We start from the raw sequence: 23,123 nt of genomic DNA on the forward strand, positions 1-23,123 counted from the left end.
CCTCCTTCCTCGCTCTGTCTGTGCCGCCGATTTACATTGCGGCCAGCGAGTCCTTACTCGTTTCTCTCGCGTCTCGGCAGAGCGATTACCTTTTCGTCTCTTCGCCGCTTCGTCGGCATTCCGTTCGACGTTGACGAATATTCAGCCGTCTCGCTTCGCGTTGCATCGCGATCCCAAATGATTCCCACAAAGATGGAATCGATATTTTCGTCTTTAACACTGTCGTTTATCCGCAATTACTCTCTCTCTCTCTCTCTCTCTCTCTCTCTCTCTCTCTCTCTCTCTCTCTTCCTCTCTCCCCCTCCCTCCATCGATTCGCGCGAGAGTCATACTTGCGCCGCAGCGCGCGCGATTAAAATATATATATACATGCCGACAGCTCTCAAGACGTACAAGTAATTGTTACGTAAGATTGACAAATCGATAATAATAGCGGTAATAACAGTATAACCAACGCTCCTCAACGTTTCCCAGGCGTGTAAAGGTCGTCGGAAGTGGGGTGGGAGGGGGAATTTATGAATTACGGCTGAAACGAGTTTTTCACACGATCGATAATTTTTTTCCAGGATACATACCCCCCTCCCCGGCCCCGGATCGATGATTTCACGATCTTCGGCCGCGCGCGCGCACGGACGGTGTATGTATATATATAATAGGAACCTGCTTGCGTGGATTCACGCTTCGATACGATATCTTGTTTTCGATCTTTTCGCGTCTTCGACTCGAAGAGAATATATCGCGCGCGCGCACGAGGTACGCACGCTCGCCGCTTCGCTCGCGCGCGCCAGCCAGCCGCGATTGGCTGTCGGCCGCGACCAATGGGCGAGTACTACTCCCATTCATAAGTCGCGTCGTTCCCGCGGGCGGAGTGGGGAGGCGCAGCGCGCGCGTGGTGCACCCCTCTCGCGTGCTATATTCAACCAGCCAGCCGCGGTCGTTGATTGCGCGCGCACGCTAAAGCTCGTTCCAACGTTCTCTTTCTCTCTCGCTAGCTCTCTCGCTCGTTCGTTCGCGCGCGCGCGCGCGCATTGCCAACGCGCCGCTTTCAACTCTAAACTTGACAATGTATCGCCGTGACATACGCGCCGCTGCCACGTGCCGTCACGCGAACTCCCAGTTTTCCCCGTTCGTAAGTATTCGCTCGTGTATTCAGTTTTCATCATGTATATCTCGCATTTGCGCGCGCCTTCGGTATGCCACCGCCGCCATATTTGCTTTGCCGCTTTTGCGAGCGGCGGTCACTCGCGCTGATTGACCTGAGAGGATCGCGAGGATTGCGGGAGGAAAGGATAAAACGGACCTGCGGGTTTCGTCGCGCAATTTCCGCGACGGCGGTTGTTGCGTTGCTTCTATGTTACGTCGTGTCGCGATGTGTGCTCGTGATTAGAACCGCCTGCCGATACGCGGTATTATTTTTATTGTTATTATTATTATCACTACTAATTATTATTATTACATTCGTAGTTATGTAGCGGCGGCTCATGGAAGCGCGTTGCGCGACGAGACGATTAAAATAGACGGTCTGCAATGGGCGGTAGAGGAATATGTTTATGAGAGGTAAGAATGAGAAATTAACCAACCATAGCCGATTATTCCGCCATGATGCATTCGAATATGACCGGTCAACTTTATGCGAACACGCACCTACCGCCCAGATGTAGGATTAGGTTTGCGAGAAAACGAGATTACCGAAACTCGTAAATCGCGCACTTCTTATCTCTTCGTTCGCGCGGCGGCGGCGGCGATCTGGCAACTTCTTTCTTAAGAAACGTCTCCTGACGCCGCGAAAAATGCAATTCACGTGGTGTTACGTATGTTACGTAAGAAATTGGTCAATCCAGAAAGCTCGTTGCAGTTTCGAACAAATTTTTTATATATATCCCAGGAAAAAAGATCATATATGAAATTCGTTCATATATGACTATGTATAATCATACGTGTCCACAACGAAAAAAATACCATTGTTTACAAATTGTTTATATTGTTTACAAATTATACATGCAAATACAATCGAAGTAAATTCGTGCTTCTGATAGCACACGATATCGACGTTTCATTGAATGACATAACGTCATTTTTTTCGTATAGATATATATGGTCATATATGTAACTACATATATGGGCTACTTCATATATAATTTGATATAATTATATATAATCATTTTTTTTCCTAAGCAATCCCTTGTGCTTCACCGCAGACGTAACAAACCACATAATGGGCGGATAAGTCAGGCAATAAAGGGTGTCGAACATGGTGGTCTGATGAAGTGAAAATTCGATGTGCATTACTGTTTACGAGTTTAAACTCGGCAGAAAAATGATGGAAAAGACGATACTTAACACGTCAGGTATGGATGCGTTAAGCAATCACAAAGCCCACTTCCAGTCTGGGAAGTTTCGTCTAGTAGGACACTTCAACTTTGAGCCAATGTAACGCCAATGAAATATGCTACTAGAGTTGACCTCACCCAGCGTATTCCCCTGACATCACCTCGACGGATTATTATCGTATTCCGTAATATAGCGAACACCTGCATGCGACAGCAGCAGAGCGTTGATAACCGAAAGTCTCTCTCTGGGAGACTATCCGCACTATCTATATATCTTGCGGCTGTTATAAGTCATCACAGTTTTGCAGGAAAGGCATCTATGTGATCTCATTGTTCACGCGTGGCAAAACGGTCGTCGCACGTAACAGAGCCCACTTTGATGAGTAATAATGATGATTGCGCGATCAAACTATCGCGTTTTCCTTCATCTACACACAAAGAAACGACAAGAAACTTCCCGCAAGACTTGATATATTTACACACACACATACACATAATTTACACAGATGCACGTCTCAGTCAGCACGCATCACGATTCACGTGCTTAGTTAAACGATCACGTGTAAGAAAGGGGGAGCCACGCAGGTGCAGGTCATGTGAAATATTTGCACTTTGTCGTAATTTGCGTAACCCATTGCATATATAATAAATCTGCGCGCGCGGCCGAGCTAAAGCGCCGCGATAGAAAATCGTTTCACAATCTAAAGAGAAAGGGAACACCTTTCTGTGCCTCGTCGCGAACGAGTGTAGCGGTGGAGGGGGAGGGGGGAAGGGGCGAAAAGGAGTGGGAAGGAGAGAGAGCGATGTGTGAGGAGATGCATACGTCCGCCTCACTGTGTATACGACACGAATATCGCGCGTGAGAAGCGTCGCATTCTGGATGCCGAACAAGCGAGAGAGAGAGAGAGAGAGAGAGACTTACGGCTAATTAATGCATCGTTCTTTTTAACTCCCAATCCCTCAAAGCCTCTTCCCGTCTCTTTCTTTCTTTTTTCCTCTTCGCTGTCGTTTAGATTTATAAGGCGCATTTTTTAATGAAAAGATCAACGATTGTGCAGAGTACATTGAAAGTAAAATGATCTTATCAAAAATTGAGAGAGAGAGAGAGAGAGAGAGAGAGGGAGGTATTAATGTTACTTTTAAAAATTATAGTTATTTTCGGCGTCATCAATGTTGTTCTTGTTGTTCTAACGAAAAAGCGGTAGCAGCACAATATACACGTAAGTTTGTTATAATTCTCTAACATTTTAGTAACATTACTACAAAAAATTAGTTTCTCTGATTCTAATTTTTTTCGAGGCGATCATAGTAAACAAATTGATCGACCACGGTCGTTTATTAGAAAAATAATTGATCGTGGTTGGTTAATTTGCTTATGTCTTAAAGCAAGATTGTAGATAAAGGCTCAGACAACACCTAAGACCTAAAACTGGGATATAAGACGACTTTAAGACGTCTTTAAGACATCTTAAAGTCGTCTTTAAGTAAGATGCCTATCAGATGTCTTTAAGACGAGTTTAAGATTTACTTCAATGACGCAGAAATACTTCAATTATAGCGCCGCTTACCGATTCTATTGATAATAAGCCTTTCTCGTGTATATATCATTTTCGTTTCGCGCTGTTGGAGAGAGAGAGAGAGAGAGAGGGATTCGTTATCACGAATCCAGTTGATTCGTTCGTTTAATCTTTCGCGGAGAAAGTTACGTGACCGGACATCTTACATTTTGCTCCCGTAGTTCCCCATCGACCGACATCGTGAAATTAATCACCTTAACTTTGAAGAGCGACCGAGAGCCTCCCGCGCGGAGAAGGAAGGTGAGATCGTCTCGCGACTGACGTCAGAACGACGCGCGGACTCGCGGCGTTTTTCGCGTTCCGCGATAATCGCCATGGAAAACAAAACTGGTTGTTGCTGTCGCGAACATTAAAGCGAATCGAACAACAACGAGGAAATTGTTTTGTTCGACGGAATGAACGCGCGACGGTCGCGTCTTCGCGGTGCAGCTGACACGCGAGGGGATGATTCGCCGTCGCGCGCGATAGCAGAAGAAAGTAACGACGACGACGTGAGAGACGGCGGGTCTGCGAACGCGAATACGGAGAGAGAGAGAGAGAGAGAAGAAGCGGTCGGAGAGAAGTGTGCCAAAGTCGGAGAGGAGGAGAAGGTAGGAGTCCCCTCGATAGCTCACGTCGATAATCGCACTTTCGAGACGCGGGCGTCGACGCGCTGCCTCCTCGCTCGCTATGTTTGCGCGGCGGGAAAAGGACGGGACGATTCGCGGGACGCGCTCGATCGAGACGGAATCGGAGGAGACCGGAGGTAAGTGAGTAGGGGGAGGACATTTATGGGGAGAAGGGGAAAAGCGTATATATATATATATATGTATATATATATATATAATATATACATATATGCATATATATATATATATATATATATATATATATGCATATATGTATATATTATATATATAGATATATTATATATTATATATATATATATATATATACTCGGCGCGAATCAAAGAGAGAGAGATAGAGAGAGAGAGAGATCGGCGCGCAGAAGAGAGAGAAAAAGAGAGAGAGAGAGAGTGACGCTGTCTCGGTGTCGGGACGGGGGCGTGCGCTCGATGGCCGCCTAGACCGCTTGAATCGGTCGCGCCCGGGGCGTGAGCCAGGCGCGCGAGCACCGCGGGTGAACGAGCGAGAAGGAGAGTCTCTCCAGAGGAGAGAGAGACAGAGAGAGAGAGAGAGAGAGGTCGTCGGGTAGAGAGAAAGAGAGACAGATAGACTGCGGGAAGGGGGGGAGGAGAAGATTCACGTTCGCCGCGGAGGGCTACGTTCGCCAAGCAGTTACTCTGGAACCGTTGCCTTGACGACACGCGTTCACGCATGCGCGCACGCAACCGCCGGCCCGTACGACACGAGAGCGCGACAGTCCGAAAGTGCGCGCGCGCGCCACCGGGGGCCCTCCGTCCTCACCCTCGCTCTTCCGCCGGTACCGCCGCCGCCTCCATCGTCATCATCAACATTACCACCACTGCCGATTACCACCACCACCACCTCCACCACCCTCGCCCCATGAGCGCGCTCTGCTCTCTCTCCCTCACACACACACATACACACACACACACTCCCACCATTTCTCTCTCCGCCCTCGTCCTCGTGGCGCGCCGGTGAACGCGCGCGCGCGCGCGTCAACGCGCGTTTTAACGGGAGTGCGCGAGCTGTCACCGTACGAGAAACGTCATTACTCGCGACGGCCGACCGGCCGGGATTCGTTCTCGCGCGTTGTTACACACGCGTTACGATTTTCCTCCCCTCGACCCAGGTCTCTCGTGGTCTTGTGCTTGCATTCGCGTCATCTCCTCGGCCGCGTTGTTGTTGTTGTTGTTCATCATCATCATCGTCATTATCGGATGTTCCGTATCTCTCGCGTCGTCGTCGCACGCGAATTATTGCCGACGCCGCCGGCGAGGCGGCGGCGAGTGCGCGACTGTTCCGCGAGTGTCATCATCGGCGAGGAGCCCAGCGAGGAGAGGAGAATGCTTTCCCGAGGCGGCGTGAGCAGCCTGCGCGAGAAGAGGAGGGAAAGCGGCGCGTGAAGGAGAGAAGCCGCGAGCTTGCGAGCGACGGACACGATGTCGATCCGCTGGAGAACGCTTCGTTAGCCTCGTAGGAGCTCCCTCACCTCCCTCCGGTGTCTTACATGCGGCCGTCGGATTGTGTCGCGCGCGATCGACGTGCCTCGAGGATCGCGTCGCGCGGCCGGGAAGAACCGAGGAACGTCGTCGTCGAGGACGCGCCGTGACAGAAACTCGAGGTACCCTCTCCGGTGCCGCTCGCGTTAGCGCCTCCTGACGACGCGACGTCGGAACGTCGACGCCGCGGGAGGATCGTCCTCTGTTACGACCAGGTCCCGAGACGACTTCCGGGAAGGAGGCTCGAAGGAGGAACAACGCTCTCGCGGAATCCGCGATGTCCGCGGTGACGCTCGGCGGTCCGTCGCTGCGGGACCGTGTTCCCACGGAAGCCGCTGGATTCGCGCGGGACGTCGACGCGCTGCCGCCCCCGCACGTGACTGTAGTCCCGCAGCTGCCGCGAGCAAGTCCAAAGTGGTGACAAATCCTCGAGAGAGATCCTCGATCCCCGGCAAACTCCTCCATTTTTGCCTCCTCCAGTTCGAGGCCTGCAGCCCCCTGAAGGGAGAAATCACCCCGGACGGGGGGTCTCGGAGAAGAGAGAGAGAGAGAGACCTCGAGGCGGCGGCCGGCGGGTATCGCAGGTCGTCGGATCGATGTCGGGAGACTCAGCCGGGCCGAAGAGGAAGATGCCAGCCGCGCCAAGTCTTCCATCTTCGATGTGTCTGAAGTAGTCACGGAGAAGGAAACGTAAAACAGCCGGGCGGGTCTCCGAAAGAGTATCTGGAATCCGACGGGCGCGAATCGCTCCCGAGGGAGAAAGTAAACATTCGCGGCGGTCGCGAGAGAGAAAGACATATATATATATATATATATATACATATATATATATATCACGGCGTTCTCAGCGGCCGCGTTCGCCGGTTGGATGGTGCCGCGAGGATTAACCCTCGGCCGTACGACGACTCGGGAGCCGGAGCCGGAGCAGCTACGCTTTTACGACTCTCCGCCGCCGCCGCCACGGATGGACGCGAGCGTGTGCTGTCTGCCCGCCGGTGCCGGCACGGGAGCGCAGCATCCTCATCCGGCGGCTCTTCAGGGTTTGCCGTCCGCCGGACACACGCCGACGATACAGCCGCCGTATCCACCGTACACGTCCGCGGATCAGATAGTGCCCGACCGGGCCCAGCCCGACGGCCTCCTCGGATGCAGCGCGCAGGACGGCTGGCAGCAGATCTCCTCGACGACGTCCACCGTCGCCGGGGCCGTCACCGCCACCACCACCGCGTACATCGACTACTCGTGGCTGCAGATGCAGGTGAGTTCCGAGGAGTATATGTGTGTCTCTCTGCCTTTCCTCCGGCGGGCCGGCTCCGAAAGTTGCGTTCGTAGGGGTGTTTGTTTACAGCTGGGTCGTGTGCAAGGTCGCGCGGAAAAGCGAGTTTCAATTGGATTCAAAGCACCCCGATTTGAGAATCTAGGGGCGGTGTATAGGGTGAACTTTTGCGCCGGCCAAGGGGGTTGGCTGACTCGCCCTGGCAAGGGGAAGTGTGAGAGCGCTCTCCTCTTTTTTTCTTTCATTTTCGCCAATCTCGTCTCTTTCTACCATCGAGACGTTCTCTTCCGACTCTGCGAAGCGTATTGTAACCGGAGGATATCCGAAGTTTGGCCGCCGGCTCCGCCTTACATCCCGTCCCCCAGATTCTTAAGTCCGCGATTTAGAGATGGGCGTTGGCAAATGAAAAAGAAAGGAAGGAAAAACAGCATCATCCGCCAAACGATCGGCGATGAAAAATATCGATTTTGTACGATCGATTTAATTTTGCTACTTATGCTCGTAGGATGCTTTGCAATCAACTGCTGCTCTTTTATTACGCAATTAAGAATACTTCTAGAACCTTCTTTTTATCGATCAGATAATGATAAATAGATTAGATAAAATTCATATTTTGTGTAGAGCGGCGGGAGATGATAATCTCGATCGTAGATCCGGCCGGTTTACTTCTTTTAAAAAGTAGTTTTTCTCAGATAACATAGGGTACAAAATAAAACATAAAGAATACGAAATAACTGAATTGTAAGGATACCCTCGCGCATGAGTCAAGCTTTAAATAAACGTGTGAATCTTTCTTATCAGTTTGTACAATTAACACGCTCGCTCTCCGAGTTTATTTAGAGGGGAGGAAGTTCCTCACATACCACCTCGTATTTTTATATATATTTTTTTTACATAATTGCGTGAAACGGGTTTAGTTTGATAACGTGACATTAAAAAAAAAATGTCACCGTCACATGTATGCGACGCTGCGTGTTGAATAATACAAGAGAAATGAAAACTCCGTTTCGAGAAAGAGAAGCCCGATTTCGAAAAATCGATCGGCTCGGACGAAGACAGCGGTTTTTTTTGTTGTTACGGGGATTACACAATGGCCCGTCCGTGCGACGACTTTCGTATTTCTAATGGGAGCTCGTCCGCTGATTGAGCACAACTTAATTCGGTATGCGACATCGGTGATGCAAATGCTCACTTAATTAGGCTCGCTTAATTAGGCGGTAACACGAATCAAACCGCGCTTAATAGCGAATGCACACACGCCGATTTCCGATGAACGAAGTCTCAGATCAGAATCCGAGCACGTGTCGTTGGCCGGCCACACCACTTGTTTTTTTTTTTTTTGGATTTGTCGTAATCGCGTGAGATTACAGGTTTTCAACGAGGTGTAATATTATAGCCGTCAATTTTTCACCGGATATATTCATTATAGAATCCGTGGCTGAGCATAAAAAAAAAGAAAAAAGTACACCCGTGAGTGACTAATTTACTCGGAGTGCCGATGTCTAATTAATAATCTTTCCTCCATTGAGCTCGAAAAACTCCGGATAAACCGAGGAGAGAAGCGTTCACGCCGTTTTTACCTGGATTCCGACTTTTTATCGCCACGTCGATGTAAATTATATTGACCGCCGCGACGATATAAATTGCGAGCGAGATAACGAATCTGGATGAAAGAACTCGGATATTAGAATTGAAAGATGACCGGAATTTTAATTGCACAACGCAGCAAAGGAACCAAGATAGCAAAGTAGATTTGGTTCTAACGATACAATTTACTCCTACTTTGACCTACACGAGGTGTCTCAAGTTCTTTCTGTCTCTCGTCTTTGCATTTTACAGTTTCAAAACAGGTTTGGAATATTCGTGCGAATTTAACGATCGAAATATGGAGAACATTTATAACTCCAAGATAGCATTAAGATAAAATTTGTAAAATTAGAGAATTCAACTTCTTTAACGAGTAGTACTGTAGTTTTTAGTCGGGCGTTTAATTGACTCCGGGTGATCACATTAAAAAAAAAAAAGGCGACTAATCAGCTGGTTAAGAGCGGTCAAAGTTTCGGCTTGAGTGCTCGCTCGTTTCCCAATCGCGCTCGTCAATCGCCGTTTCGTCGGTGCAGCACCGACGATAATGTATCAATTCCCGGGAAAAAAGCGCTAGATCGTAAAATAATAGAGCAAAGTAATAATACCTATTACTATTATCTCGATGCGTGAGTGACTATGTGTTCTTCTCCCCTTATAGAGACGTGGCGGCGTCTCCGCGTAAAGCCGCACGTTGTTGACAGGGTAAATATCCTTTGATACCGCGCCGTCCGTCTGGCACACGCTTCTCCTCTACCTTACGAAGGTGAGTTATCTATATGGCACGCGTATGCGTGCCTACGTGCCTGCGTGCGTGCCTGCGTGCGTGCGTCCGCGCGATTTCTCTCTCTCTCTCTCTCCCGTTGCGAATGAGAGCGTGTACTTTTCACATTACGAAGGCCGTTTTGCCTGTCGTTAAGAGGATTCGGGATTTTCATAAAGACACCTCTACTTCGCTAATGATTCGTTGAATTCCGGCGGATTTGTCGCGGGCGCCGCCTCGGCATGATCGTCTTGAATGATCGTCTCGGAGATGATTCTCGCGATGCTTTTCACACACACACACACACACACACTAAGAATCTCATTTAGTCGAATCAAGCAGATTCTTGTTTGGATATGGGCGAAGACATTTTTTGATTATACGAAGGCCAAGGTTTATGTTCTCTGTACCAAAGGTTTGGGTTCTTTGAAGCCTCTGAAACTTTCAGAGAACCAAACCTTCGGTTTAGACGATCGGACTTTGGTTGTTACAGTCAAAACATTTGTTCGCCCATATTCAAGTAAGAATTTCGTTGATTCGACCGAATGGGTCTCTCAGTGCACGGGGAAAACAACATTTCGCTGGCACGCGAAAGTATATTTTAGCGCAACGCGGATGACACTTGTCGTCCGCTGTAGAACTAACAAATGCCGGTATCACCGAAGAATAGGTTTTTACAAATCACTTAAGCGAGCATAAATTATTATCTTTAAAAGCGTCAAAGTGACGTCTGAATTTCGACTCAGAATACAGCCGATCGAATAAGCCGCGATTTTACATATCAAAACTCAGTATCCGAGAGTTGGTAACGGTATCAAAAAACCGGTTGCCGGTTGGAAGCGGTAGTAGGTAATTCGTTGTGCAAAATTTCTTAGACCGGCAGCACTCAGGGCGACCGACCGGACCGCCGTCGTCGTCTTAGCGCGCGCGTTCTCCTTTTGATCAAATCGAGAGCAAAAGCTTTCTAAACCCGAGCGATCAGTCCCGATGCTCGCATTTACAATCTGACGCAATTGATAAGAATCGAAGTAAAAAGAGATCGTGTAACGCGAAAGAAAGTACCGAGAGGTGCTGGAAGAGCCAATACGTGTAACAGTCCCACATTATTAGTCCCGCATTATTAGGCGCACTTTGATTTTTTTTTTTTTTTTAATAGGACACAGGAGGTTAAGGCGAGAAGAAAAGCTACCGATTTTATGTTTACTCGATTGGAATAATTTTCGATCAGCGATTTTACCTCAGCCGCTTTCCTCGAAGTGCCGAATCACTTGCCTAACCCCATTAATTTTTTCAAACGGCGGTGAACACTTCGAGTCCCAAAATCGGGAGTTCGATTCGAAAAGTAGACGGTCGCTTTTTTTTTCTGCCCGAGGCGATAAACCGCGCGCACTTTCACTGCGTGCGATCACAACACGATCGTGCGTAACTCTTTTGCTTTCTCGTGTGCGTATTAGTACGCAATCCCGCGATGCAGACATCCTCGACGCGTGTTTTCGTTCGTGGCAATTTCAGCGACGACGACGACGATAACGACGTGCGATAGACGACGCAGACGATGACGACGACGACGCAGACATCGGTCTCACGCTCTCGAACGTATCGCCGAGGGCGGGAGCGCTCGGTTAAATCGCGACCGGTAATTAGCCGATACCCCGACGCAATCTAAACGCATTGTGACGCGTGTAAGATAATAAGCGGACGGAAATCCACGATTATTGTGCCCCGAGCCAGAAAGGACATCCCAACTACCACCGGACGAACCATTTCCACGGTTCACCGCCCTCCGTTTCAAAACTGTTGCGCGTACCCGATTACCCGTTCCGCCGATGATTATTTCAGTCGCTACTGCAAATATCGCGCTCGCCGGTGTGCGCGCTGCGGAAGGGACGAACGATTAACGAATCGGGCGGAGATGACGGCCTAACTGAAAATATGACGTCTCTTTCACTCTGGCTTTCTCGTTCTTTCGCGACGAAGAATTAAGACGCCGCACGAATAGAGATTATTCACGTTGGGATACACGACAACGATGACGTCGTGCACGACTCGCAGAAGCAATTTTATTATAAGCAAGATGTCACATATGTGGAATAGGTGCTACACATTAAATGAGAATAATTATGCTAATTGTGTAATTATGCTAATTGTGTAGCTGTCGCTGCGCGCTTCGAGACGAACATCAGAGAAAGAGAAAAGATATACGTTTGCTCTCCTTAATGTTCTGCGCTAAGAGAAGAATGTAAATTACTTCTCGGGACAACGATATCCTTCATTATTTTATCCATATATGACTCGCAAATCGCTTATTAGCGCAAAACAATATTTTGCATTGATATCCCGACTATAATTGCAATTTCGAATCGATTGATGACTCATTATAGCAACTGTATAATTTGGTGAAACTAAAACATCGCGCTGTTGAGAACATTTTGTTCATCCGAGCAAAATTTCGTCGATTCTGACCACTTTTTCTTCATTCGGTATAAGTATCAGAAATTCCGTTTTTTTACCACCACAGAACACACGTCGATTTGCTGAATCGCCGGGTGAATTTCAGTAAGATTTTTTTTTTGCCGATTAACGATTATTGTCCCTTTCATATTTCGACTGGGAATTTCACACATATATACATATATATATATGTGTGTGTGTATGTATGTATGAAAAACAGGAATATTCAAATCGATACGTGTGCGGAAAGTTTACCCACCTCGGCCTTTAAAATCGACCCGTTCGCCGATGCGACCGATTCAGAGGAGGCTGCTCTTCGGCTCGTCGTCGTCGTCGGCGTCGTATTACCGGTCGCTACTCAGTGATTCACGAATCGTGAACGAGTGGCAGTACTTACGTCGCATGCTTGTACGACTGGCAGAGTCACTTTGCCAGTCACATCACCAAGAATCTCCTTACGATAATAGAATTTTCACTGGAAGGAAAGCCCCCTCTCTCTCTTTCTCTCTCTTTCTACTCTTTCCTCTGCCCGCTTTCCGCGGCTCCTCCGAGGAAAATATCTTTCTCATTGCCGTTCCGGATTCTAAGGCGAACACAGCGGTCCCTCTCGCGCGTCATGTTAAGTCGCCGTCCACAAATATTGTTACTCGCCACCGCGCCGCTATTATTTACGCTCAAGCACGTTGTAAATTACCATAAGTATGCGCCGGTTGCAATTTTCTTCTCTCGCCTCGCGCGTTGCTCCGTTTTCCTTCACAATCGTCGCCATCGTCGTCGTAGCTCGCGTCCGCCCGCGACGTACGTCCACGTGATGGTAATAGTAATCGGCGGCTTTGTAGAAATTGCCGTTCGCCTCTCGTCTAACTGGAGCCCGCAAGACAACTTTTCGTAAGAATCGACGAGGAAAGCTCGGACATTTTATTGTCGCTGTCGTCGAGGCAGGAAAACTTTGGAATAAGTTTACATGATAATCAACGCCCGCATTTAATGCCTTCTTGACAGCACGCAGGAGGTAAGCTCGCGGATCATGCACGGAGAAGAAAACAAATTTCGCCGGCTAACAGCGAATGTTGGCCAATATGGCGACGGGAAAAAAATGTGTTCAGACAGCGAAAGATTTGTGCTCGGACAACGGAAAGATTTGTCGAGAGTATTAATTGTCCAGCAAATCTGGCAAATAGCATAATAATATTCTTAACGAATCTTTCCGCTGTCGAAACGCAAATACTTTTTTGCCGTCACTATATTGACAAACATATGCTGTTCTAGCGAAATTTGTTTCCTCCGTGCGGAAGTTGTAAATGAATTAAACTTGGTTTTTAGAACCCAGAAATTCCGCTTCCTTCGGAACAGAAACGCTTCGGTACGCTCATCGTCGCATTAATTCAACCAATATTTCTTCCGCGTACGATAGTATAAAATTTGCTATCTCTCTCTTTCTCTCTCTCTCGAAATTATTTTCCTCCTTGTTCGCGGTTACCACGTCAATCAGCGTGACAGTTTCATGCATCAAACCGTTCGATTTCTCTTCATCCAATTAAGTTGAAGCAAAAGCACGTGATATCGGCTATTTTTAGGCGATACATTTTTTGCTCGTCAAATGAATGGAATGAACACTAGTTCGAAAGAAATCGAATATACAGTCCCCCCGGTCACATTGTTAGACGCACTCTGATTTTTCAGTAGGTCACACAGGTCAGGAGGGAAAGAAAACTACTGATTTTATGTTTACTCGATCAGAATAATTTTCGGCGAATCAATCAGCGCTTTCGCCTCGGCAATCTTCCGAGGTGTCAACATTTTCTTTCTTTTTTTTTCTTTTCACGAGTTTTGAGAGTGTTCGATCTCGGCATGCGCCGTCACTCCGCGAAGTTAATCTTCACGTTGTTCATCGTAACATCGGAATCTCACCGTGCTCGCTCGGAATTGCGCACCGGCTCGAAATCGCGCCGTTCGCTCCGTACACAGGATTCACGCGTTGGCACGCCGACACAGTTCCAGCCCCCGGTTAGCCATCGTTAGTTTAGTCCGAGTGCACCGAGCCAATGTTACGGACAATTTACTCGCGAAATTAGTTACAAAACGTTCGACCTATCTACCCATCAGCCGCTTCCTCTTCCTCCACGATAAATAGATGGCCGGTCATTAAATGGCCGAGAGTGGAAGAAGAGTTATTGTTTGCCCGCATCGGCATAATAGATTTGTACGTGCCTCTATAGAAAGAAAAGGAAAAAAGCGCAAATGCGCCTTTACGCTGCGCGCGCGTCGTTTCACAAATCCCTCTCCCGGTTGACCCGGTAGTCGCCTTATTTTTATTTTTTTTTCACGTAAACGATCACCTGGGATCATTTAGACTTCGATTAAAAACCGTTATTATTGACAAAATATGGCATATCGTCAATCGCCTTGTGATTTATTGTTATTCAGGAACGTTGTAATATGAGGCCGAAAGTGACTATAATTTTTTTAGCGGGCTTCCTCCTCGAGCAAGGCAAGAAACGCGTAAAAAGAGCTCCATAAAGTTAAATTACACGCTTACGTGTGCAACGATAACACGTTCAGATCGACAGTTACAGATCCGTCGTTAGAATAGTCACATTAACTTTCTTTTCCACGAGTTTCGACGGGAGAAAAGTCACCGCTGCTTTTTATTCGTGCCTTCCGCTCCGGCCGCTTGATATCTCATTTAATGAATGAAGTTCAATTGGAAACGTACGCGTCTTACTCGGGGAAAAAAATCGACGATCGATGTGCAAACTCGCGGCCAAAGTCGAACGGCGGTCGAACGAATTTTTTCAATGACACGCTTCCCGATGATGATATATTACAGGATCGTGAGGCAAGCATAGAATATAGTTTTATCATTGTTTCTTCTTCGTCCACAATGTGTCGCACGATCGAGCCGAAACCGATCGACTTATTACGTACGTTTTATCCGCGCATGTGGTTCATCGAAGATCCGAATATCACGCCGAATGTTAACGATCGCGCTTCGCCATGCGAAGTCAGCCACTAGTTTCCCCACATCGTTGAGCTTATTATTATTATTGTTATTAGCGTTTCGGTAGTTAACAGTCGTGTATGTACACACTCGCGATCGCCAGGAAACAGATATGACGCGCGTCGCGAAGCGTGAAAAGTACGAGCGCGCCCAACGATTACCGCCGGTATATACAAGCTTCGTTTCAATGGCGCTCTGCTCGGCGACATCCAAATTGGCTTTATTTTTTTCCTTTCTCTTTTTTTTTCAAGAAAAACCGTCCCTCATCCGTCTCTCAAAAGTTGGAAGTATGAAATATTTACTTTTTATACTTAACAGAAGAACTTCTAGAAACCTTGCATTTTTGCCGTATATCCCGCAAGGGATGCACTGAAAAATACAAATAATACTTTCGCACATGTTTCCGTGAAGCAAATTTTCGTCAAAACAAATAGCTACGCTAAATCTAATGAAATCTTTTTCTCTGTGTGTATACGAAACTAAATCATTCGGTTGCGTTGATCAAACGCTTTATCGACAAATATTCACCAGATTTTAACACTCGTTTACCAAATCCTTCTCTCGATGTGTACCAAATTCTCCGCAAGATTACACGCGTCTCTCGATCTACGTCCAATCCGCGAGCGAGTTATTTCTTCTCGCCGAAAAAAAAAAGAGAGAGAACAGGCCTCTGAGAGCCGCGGCGATCGAGACAGCGCGGATGCGCCGCAATGCAGGCGTCGCGACGGAGGTGCGTTCGCGTCGGAGGGCACGTGGAAAAGGAATATAAGCCGCGTCGGACCGTTACTCGTTCGACATACAGCCGGCCATTCAGTCTTTCGCTGTTTAAGATTCGCGCGAACGATTCGAGTCGTCGCTAATATTCCCTTCAAAGAGAATCGGCCCGCCGGCTCTCATTTTCTTTTCTCTCTCTCTCTCTTTTTTTCATGGATCTAAGAATCTATGGATGGAGTGTAAAGCAGATCTGGTGGCAAATCCGCGGTAAGGAAGGGAGGAGGGCAGGGGGAGTATAGTACTGTCTCTTTCCACAATAGGAGTCGGATGTTTCCGCCGCCATACCCGATGAGTTTCCGAAAGTGTGAAAGATACATTTTATTTCCTCCAACTTCTGAATTAAAATACGGAATGTGTGAATTGCTTCTAGTCGTTAATTTTATAAAATGTCGGCGTATATTTAATATAACGTAGTAAATTTGCTTTACAATTAGAGAAGTGTTTTAATATAATTACGGTAACCCGTAGAGAGAAAGAAATACCCTTTAGTCCTAAACAGAAGATCTATTTTGGTGCTTTTCCGTCGTCGAAATTGTCAAAAATCTAAAAATTGTGAAATATCTGAACGCAATGAAGCGACGTACGATGGTCGAGCACTCAAAATGTGATCCTTTTCAGCAGTCTTCGAGAAATTATTTCGCTGGACTGTAAGCAGGTTCCGCTTAACGCTCGCTACGATTGCGAGCATCGTTCTGCCTTTGTTTAACATCCGAGAGGAAACAAGGATAGAATGATGCCCACGATCGTTGCGAGCTCCAAGTGGAACGTACCCTGTACACCACGCAAAAATTTGAACATCTTCGGTTACATTGGTTGAAAGCCCGACAGCGTCTTATTGCAGAAGGAGACGATCGGCGAATGAAAAAGGAGAGCGCTCTCTCACTCCCCTTACCGCAAATTAGCTTCCAACCCACTCGCCGAAAAGTTCACTTTACACTCCATCCATAGATCCTCAGATCCATGCTTTTCTTTCTTTCTGTGATATCCTGATCGGAGAGAACGCGTTCCACAAATCGAGGTCGATTTTAAATTTATTTCGGTGACGTCAACCTCAACGACGTTTCAACGACGAGCACAAAGGCGCGCGCGCGGAAAAGCGGCGCGTAGAGAGCGCCACTCCGGAGGATACCTTTACAAAAGAGAGAAGCCGGTGACGCTTTCCGACTAATGAAGCTCTGCCTTTAGTTCGGACAGGAAATTACTCCGGCAACATTATTGTGTACCGATATCTCCATTTACGCGGCGGGCACGGCGTCGGTGTGCGTAATTCGTGAGTTCGCCGCAGTGCTGATCGAAAGGCCGCGTGTTCACCTCCCCTCGTTATCGGGGAATTTCAATTCAGATAAGCATATCTCTTTGGTATTAAAAAAAAAAAAAAAATTCTTTTCTTTGATATCTCCTTTTCTCTACTTGAAGATTTAATTCTTCAAGTCGAATGAACATTTTTTCTATATAAAAAAACATATTTTTCGGGAACCGAAGAAACATCTCTTGAATTTGAGGACAACTTTTTCTCAGTGTATTATCCCGTGTCACTCATTTGACTCGCGTGGGTCAACGCAGCCGACGACTTTTTGTTTCATCGTACTTTCAACGCGCTTGGCGGCAATCGGACTTCCCGAGAAATTGATTTTATGATTCGGTCCCTCACACGCGAGAGCTGCGAAGAGCTCGTCGCGAGAGTCTCGAACTCACCAGGGGGGGAGGGGGGGAAGCGGATTTGCGCGGTAAATGAGGTTTACGGGGATTGCAAACCCATATCGCTAATCGCGTATTTCGCCTATTCTTCGCGCGATAAAATCCAACGCGCGGTTGCCGCTGCATTCGCCTGTGAAGATTTAGCTCTTCCTCCTCGCCTCGCTTCTCGCTCTCGGCTGTATGATTTACAACAGCAACGTGCGCCTCATACGCACAGTTAACTCGAACCTGAACGCGCGAAAGTTCAGGTCAAAGAGAAGAGAGAGAAAAGAGAGATAGAGAGGGGAGGAAATTTTCGCATCGATCGGAGATTTCGCGGAAGTGCGCACGCCGACACCGTTTTCGCCTGTCCGCCGTTTGCATTTCTAACGAGAGACCAAATTACCGTAATGAATGTACCTGGAATCGCACCGAACAACGGTAATGGGAACACGTGTGATATTACCGGCTTCTGATTATGACGGGGGAATCTCCTATCGTCATAGAACAAGCCGAACTTATTTCGATTTGCGAGAATCGCGGGAACTTTACTAGGAAAAACATTCCATAGCTAAAGTAGGGTAAGGCAGCAACGAAATTTTCCGTTGCTCGGGAAGAATCGGGAAGAAACTTGGTTTGTAGGAGCAGAAGGATTTCTGCGGGAAGTTCCTTTTTCGGTTTACAGTCAATTTCTCTCGATTGCTTCATTCAAGTTTTAATACGTCCGGATGTTCGTACGAATGTTTCTTTCGGTCACGGTAACAGAGATATCGATTTTTGTCACTTTTATTTTGGTAGATGTATATATTAATAAATATGGTATATACAACATATTTGGTATATATATATATATTACTCACACGCATGAAGAAAAAAAAGGAATTTGATTCAACTCATCCCGAAACGGGCGAACCGAGCGCGTTTCGGTCGCATGAAAACAGAATTCCCGCTTATAAGAGAGATTCTCAACTCATTGAGAACCAGAAATTCTTCCTTCGGCCGAAACGCGTTTGGTTTGTCGACTTTAGGTAAATTCAGACCAAACGGATTTTTTCCATGTGTCGACGAAGATAGAAGATCTTCGTCGCGTTCTTGATGAGAGGAATGAGTCGGGCAGAAAACGGAGGAGAGATCACAACGATCATCATACGGATCGTTCGATTAATACCGTGCTTCATTATATACGCGCAACCAGTTTCCGCGATTTGTAATTATCGGTGTTCTCGCGCAATTAGTGTTACCGCAGAACCGTGATTAACATTAAATATGCGGTGACGACGATGCGACGGCCGTCTCTCGCGCGTGCATATTTTGCCGAGCGCGTGTGTTATGACTCTTTCAAAGCCGTCGCGAGAGCGAGCTCCGGAAAAACCGCGCTAAAAAAATAGAGTCGACCGATACAGTTATCATCGATACACACGGAGAAATAAGGATTTCCCCCGGGAAAAAAGAGAGGAAAACAAGTTTCCCTCCGCAAATTGCGGAGGACTTTTCCGCGGAGGGAAACCCCCTATTTCCCTATGTATCGGTACGAACGTCAAATTTAAATTCCCACGATTCTAAAACGCTTCAGGAGAATTCTGGAGGCATCAAGTCCTTTTAATTTTTTTTTATTGTTGCCGAACTTTTTCGATACAGGCGACCACTGTGCTACCACCTGAGCTATTCAAGCTAGAGTTGGGCGATGCACAGTATCGAAATTTCGACTCGGTTGCTCGCTCGATTCCCTCGCCTTTCGTCCGTTCGTCTACCGCAACACGTTTCACCGGCGCCTCGGCGCGCGACGAGACGCCGAGAGGGGGGCCGGCAGGGAATTATCGTCGTTTAGCGCCGTTTATCGCCGATTTTCGTTTCTCGGCTCTGCGTGCGCGCGCGCCACTCAATCCGCTCCCTCCGTGAAAGAGGGTAGGCTCCGCTCCCGGGGAGCCTCCCGAGGAGAAAGGGGAGGGAGGAAAAGTTTCTCTTTTGAAATCGGGCGTGCATGCGGAGATACAATAAGCGTGTTGTATACGCGCGGAGCAGCGGACGACGACGCGTACGTACGTATGTACGTACCTCCGTGTCATTGCATACTTAATGCGCGTAAAGAGGCGCTTTGTAGCCACCGCGGAAGTCTCAGTGTCGTACACGCGCATTAGCATTGCGCGGGGACCCGAAAGGAGAGACACGGGTATTGTAAAACGCCGGTGTGTGTGTGTGTGTCCACTGTAATAACTGTGAAACGTCGCCGCGCTTATCATACTGATGAGACGGAATTTAATGACGACGCTCGATCGATCGGCCGACGTCGCGTGCCTCGTCGCGCGCGCGCGCGCGAGCCTTCGAACCGCGAGAGCGAATCCCGCCGGAGACAGGCCGAAATTCTGATACGTTGCTCCGACGCCGCTCTCGAGGGTAGTTCTACCTGGACGGTCTGTCGACGAATGAAAACCTACTTCGACGATATCGAACCTTTAATTATTCACAGATTGAATTCCAACGCCAATCTTCACCGTTCTATTTTAACGGTGAAAAAGCGGCGGTAAAGCAGGAATTTGAGACACCGTCAGAGTGAAAACAGGAGTTATGTTATTAGGTGTACAAATTAATTCAATGCCTTTGCGTTTAATGTAACTCTGGTTCGGATTTGCATTTTTTTTCCTATGTGGTGAATTTGAAAGTGCCAACCTTAAGCTTTAAGAAGCGCTGTAATAGTCGACAGCCTTGCGGATGTAACTTCAGAAGACAGTAGTTATTACGATGACATTCATCGGCCTATCAGATAGACGGTGCGAAGTCGTGGAAAATAATGGAAATCATTTCGACCATTACACAGTTGTACTTGACTTTTTGTAAATAAACTTTGAAATTTCATGAAAAGAAAAAGAAGGCACCGAATTCGTTCGTACGTCTAATATATTATTAGAATTGAAATTGAACCTATTTATTATTTACTTTTACTATCTTAGCTCGTATTATATTGTGGAATTCAAGGTTTGACATAGCGCCAAAATTTCGACTCGGGAACGCCAATCCGGTCGCAGCTCTCTCGCCCGCGGACCAACCTGTTTCCTCCGCAGTTTCCCTCACGGTGTGTCAATCGTGGCAATCGCGGCGAGAGAAAATTTAACTCCAATCGCAATCCGGCCTGATCGGGGCCTGATTTCTCGTTGCTCCACTTTGACTCGCGGATCGTTCTTGCCGTGTTTTGTAATCCATACTTAATTAACCGCGAGGAGCCGCCCGGAAGGAGGAAAGGAACGGGGAAGTCCCACGCGAAGCCGCCGCCGAGCGTCCTTTCGACTTTTCGCCGCCGCTTCGGCATCGGACGAGGTGGACGAAGTTAATTAATTGGAAATTTCTATTTCATCGTTTACCAGTTCTCCCGAAATCGTTCGTTTACATATACGCTCTCGATTTTCAACTTAAATGATTAGTCAAGAAAGAAATCCCCCCCCCCCCCCNCGGCGATTGAAGGAACAGTCCCAGCGGTAAAAATATATTTCGCTGGCGCGGCCGAGTACAATTTTTCACGTGTTTCGTTTTCGCTCAGGGATTATTTATAATATTAATTATTGAAATACCGCTAATATCCTTGTTTTGATTCTTTTCGATGAATCTCGTTATTCTCATCCAGTAATCCGCCGTTTGAATCGTCGATTTTTGTTTTGTTTTGTTATCGTATCCAACAGCGGCACGTGTCGCTTCGCATTCGCAGCTTAAGTGACCGGACAGTTTCGCGCATTTGGAAGGAGAAATTTCGCTTCCCCCGAAATTTGTCGACGTGAACAACCCCCCTCAGTTCGTGAGAAAAGGCTACCTGTTACTGTAACCGCGTCTCAGTTAAACCGCATATCTTCGGTTGCCATCATTCGGGTGAGATTTTTCCGCGTGTGATACGAAAGTGTCACCCGGAAAGGAACCGGGTGCGCCTGCGCTACGCTACGCTGAACAGCCGGGTAGCCGAAATTGCACCACCCGGGAGAGACCATCCCGTGCTCTCGATATATTCGCCGGCTCGGCTCGCAAGCGCAGTTTGCAAGATCTGCGCGCGTCCTTTTCAGTCAGGTGGAGGCTGCCGGTCGGCTGCTCTCTCTCTCTCTCTCTCTCACACGCTATCTGCGCTATCGTTGTCGTCCTCTTCCGCGATGTACCGTTACACTCACGGCGCCCCCGGGCCTTGCAGAGGTCCCTTCTGCCCCCCGTTTCCCTCCCCCTCTTCTCCTTCCCCGGTGTCCCCCCCCCGTGCCTTACCCTACCATACTACACGGAACACGGAAACAGGCTCTCCGGAGGCTCTCCTCGACTGCCCAGCGGGTGAACCTTGAGCGTGCGCCGCGTGCGCCCGAGAGAGGCCTCGCCTCGCGCGTCTCACCTCTCCCGTCGTCTCACCTTAACTCGCCTCATCTCGCCGCGCCCGGTCTCTCGTCCCCGTGCCGAGTCTCGCGTGCTCACGACCTCGGCGCACGCGCGTCTCGTATATCGCTTCGGCTTTCGTTCTAATTATCTGCAACGGTGCAGCGGCGTGCGCGCGCGAAAAATACGTCGATCGCGCATGGACGCTCGATGTTACGCGCGCGGGAAAGGCGTCGATGACGTCCCCCCTCTCCTTCCCCCCGGTTTGGGGATGGGGATTGGCGCTACTCGGCTGCTACTGATTGAGGCTGCGTCGACGTGTGGGACGGACGGGGAGGGGGAAGGAGGGTTTCATCCGGGTGCCATCCGAAAAAAGGATTCGGATTCTTCTAGGTCGAAATCATTCCGAAAACGGACTCGGAGCTTCTTTTCGAAAGGGCGTTATTCGACTGAAGCGGTCAGCTCCGGAGCGTGACTTCGACGTCGACTTCCTTCACCGACGTTCAACTCCACGCGTTACACGGAGCGCGAATTGTGAGACTGAATTACCGAGATCCGATTACTCCGGTCCGTCGCTGCCGGAGGAAACCGCGGGAAATCTTTCCCGGCGCCTTACTGGATCGCGTGGTTCCTCAACCGCGGTTCCGCCGACGCCCCGGCTTATCACTGTCACGGGGGGAAAAAAGAGATGAAATTAGCTGTCCACCGTAATACAAGGGAAATTTCGTCTACCCCGCCTGATTTCTGCGGCTGCGGGAGCTAAAGATTTACAGCAAAATTTACAGGGACAAAGAGGAATCAATTGAATTAACTTAATTTCAGTTTCACACGAACAGCTGATTCTCGAGTCTCCACTTTTCAGCTGCTGTGGCAGCCAGTTTTTTTTTTAGCTACGGAAGCCGCTTCTTTCCTTCCGCGATATCGTCAGCGGCCGTTACGTGCGTGATCGCTCGGTCTTCTCGAAATTTTCGCGATAGTGCGCGCGAGGGGGAGGGGGGGGGGGGAGGAGCCACGACGAGGTCCTTAGCCTCGCGTCCTCGTCGTTGTCGTCGCGATCGTGTTGGTAGTAGCGAGTAGAGACCGCGCGCGCAGGAAGACCGGTGTGTAGCGACTTTTAAGATGCGCGTATGCCGACGCGACGCGCATTTTACGTATGTTCTCTCCCTCCCCCCGTATAGTGGGCTGCGTAGCAATCGTGTCAGCGACGCCGGGGCATCGTGAAACGCATG

At 48.3% G+C, this 23,123-nt stretch overlaps 1 protein-coding gene across 1 annotated transcript in view; it reads left to right on the forward strand.

The window, feature by feature from the left end:
* Positions 1 to 6,876: 6,876 nt before the first annotated feature.
* Positions 6,877 to 23,123, forward strand: part of LOC106750385 (ras guanine nucleotide exchange factor P-like) — a 48,581-nt gene continuing 32,334 nt past the window's right edge. Inside the window, exon 1 of the mRNA XM_014630716.1 lies at positions 6,877 to 7,291. Coding sequence (XP_014486202.1) covers positions 6,902 to 7,291 — 390 coding nt within the window. The 5' untranslated portion in view covers positions 6,877 to 6,901. The remainder of the gene's footprint in view (positions 7,292 to 23,123) is intronic.

Source organism: Dinoponera quadriceps, unplaced genomic scaffold (genome assembly GCF_001313825.1).
Source record: "Dinoponera quadriceps isolate SergipeBrazil2010 unplaced genomic scaffold, ASM131382v1 scaffold5230, whole genome shotgun sequence".
NCBI classification, from domain to species: domain Eukaryota; kingdom Metazoa; phylum Arthropoda; class Insecta; order Hymenoptera; family Formicidae; genus Dinoponera; species Dinoponera quadriceps.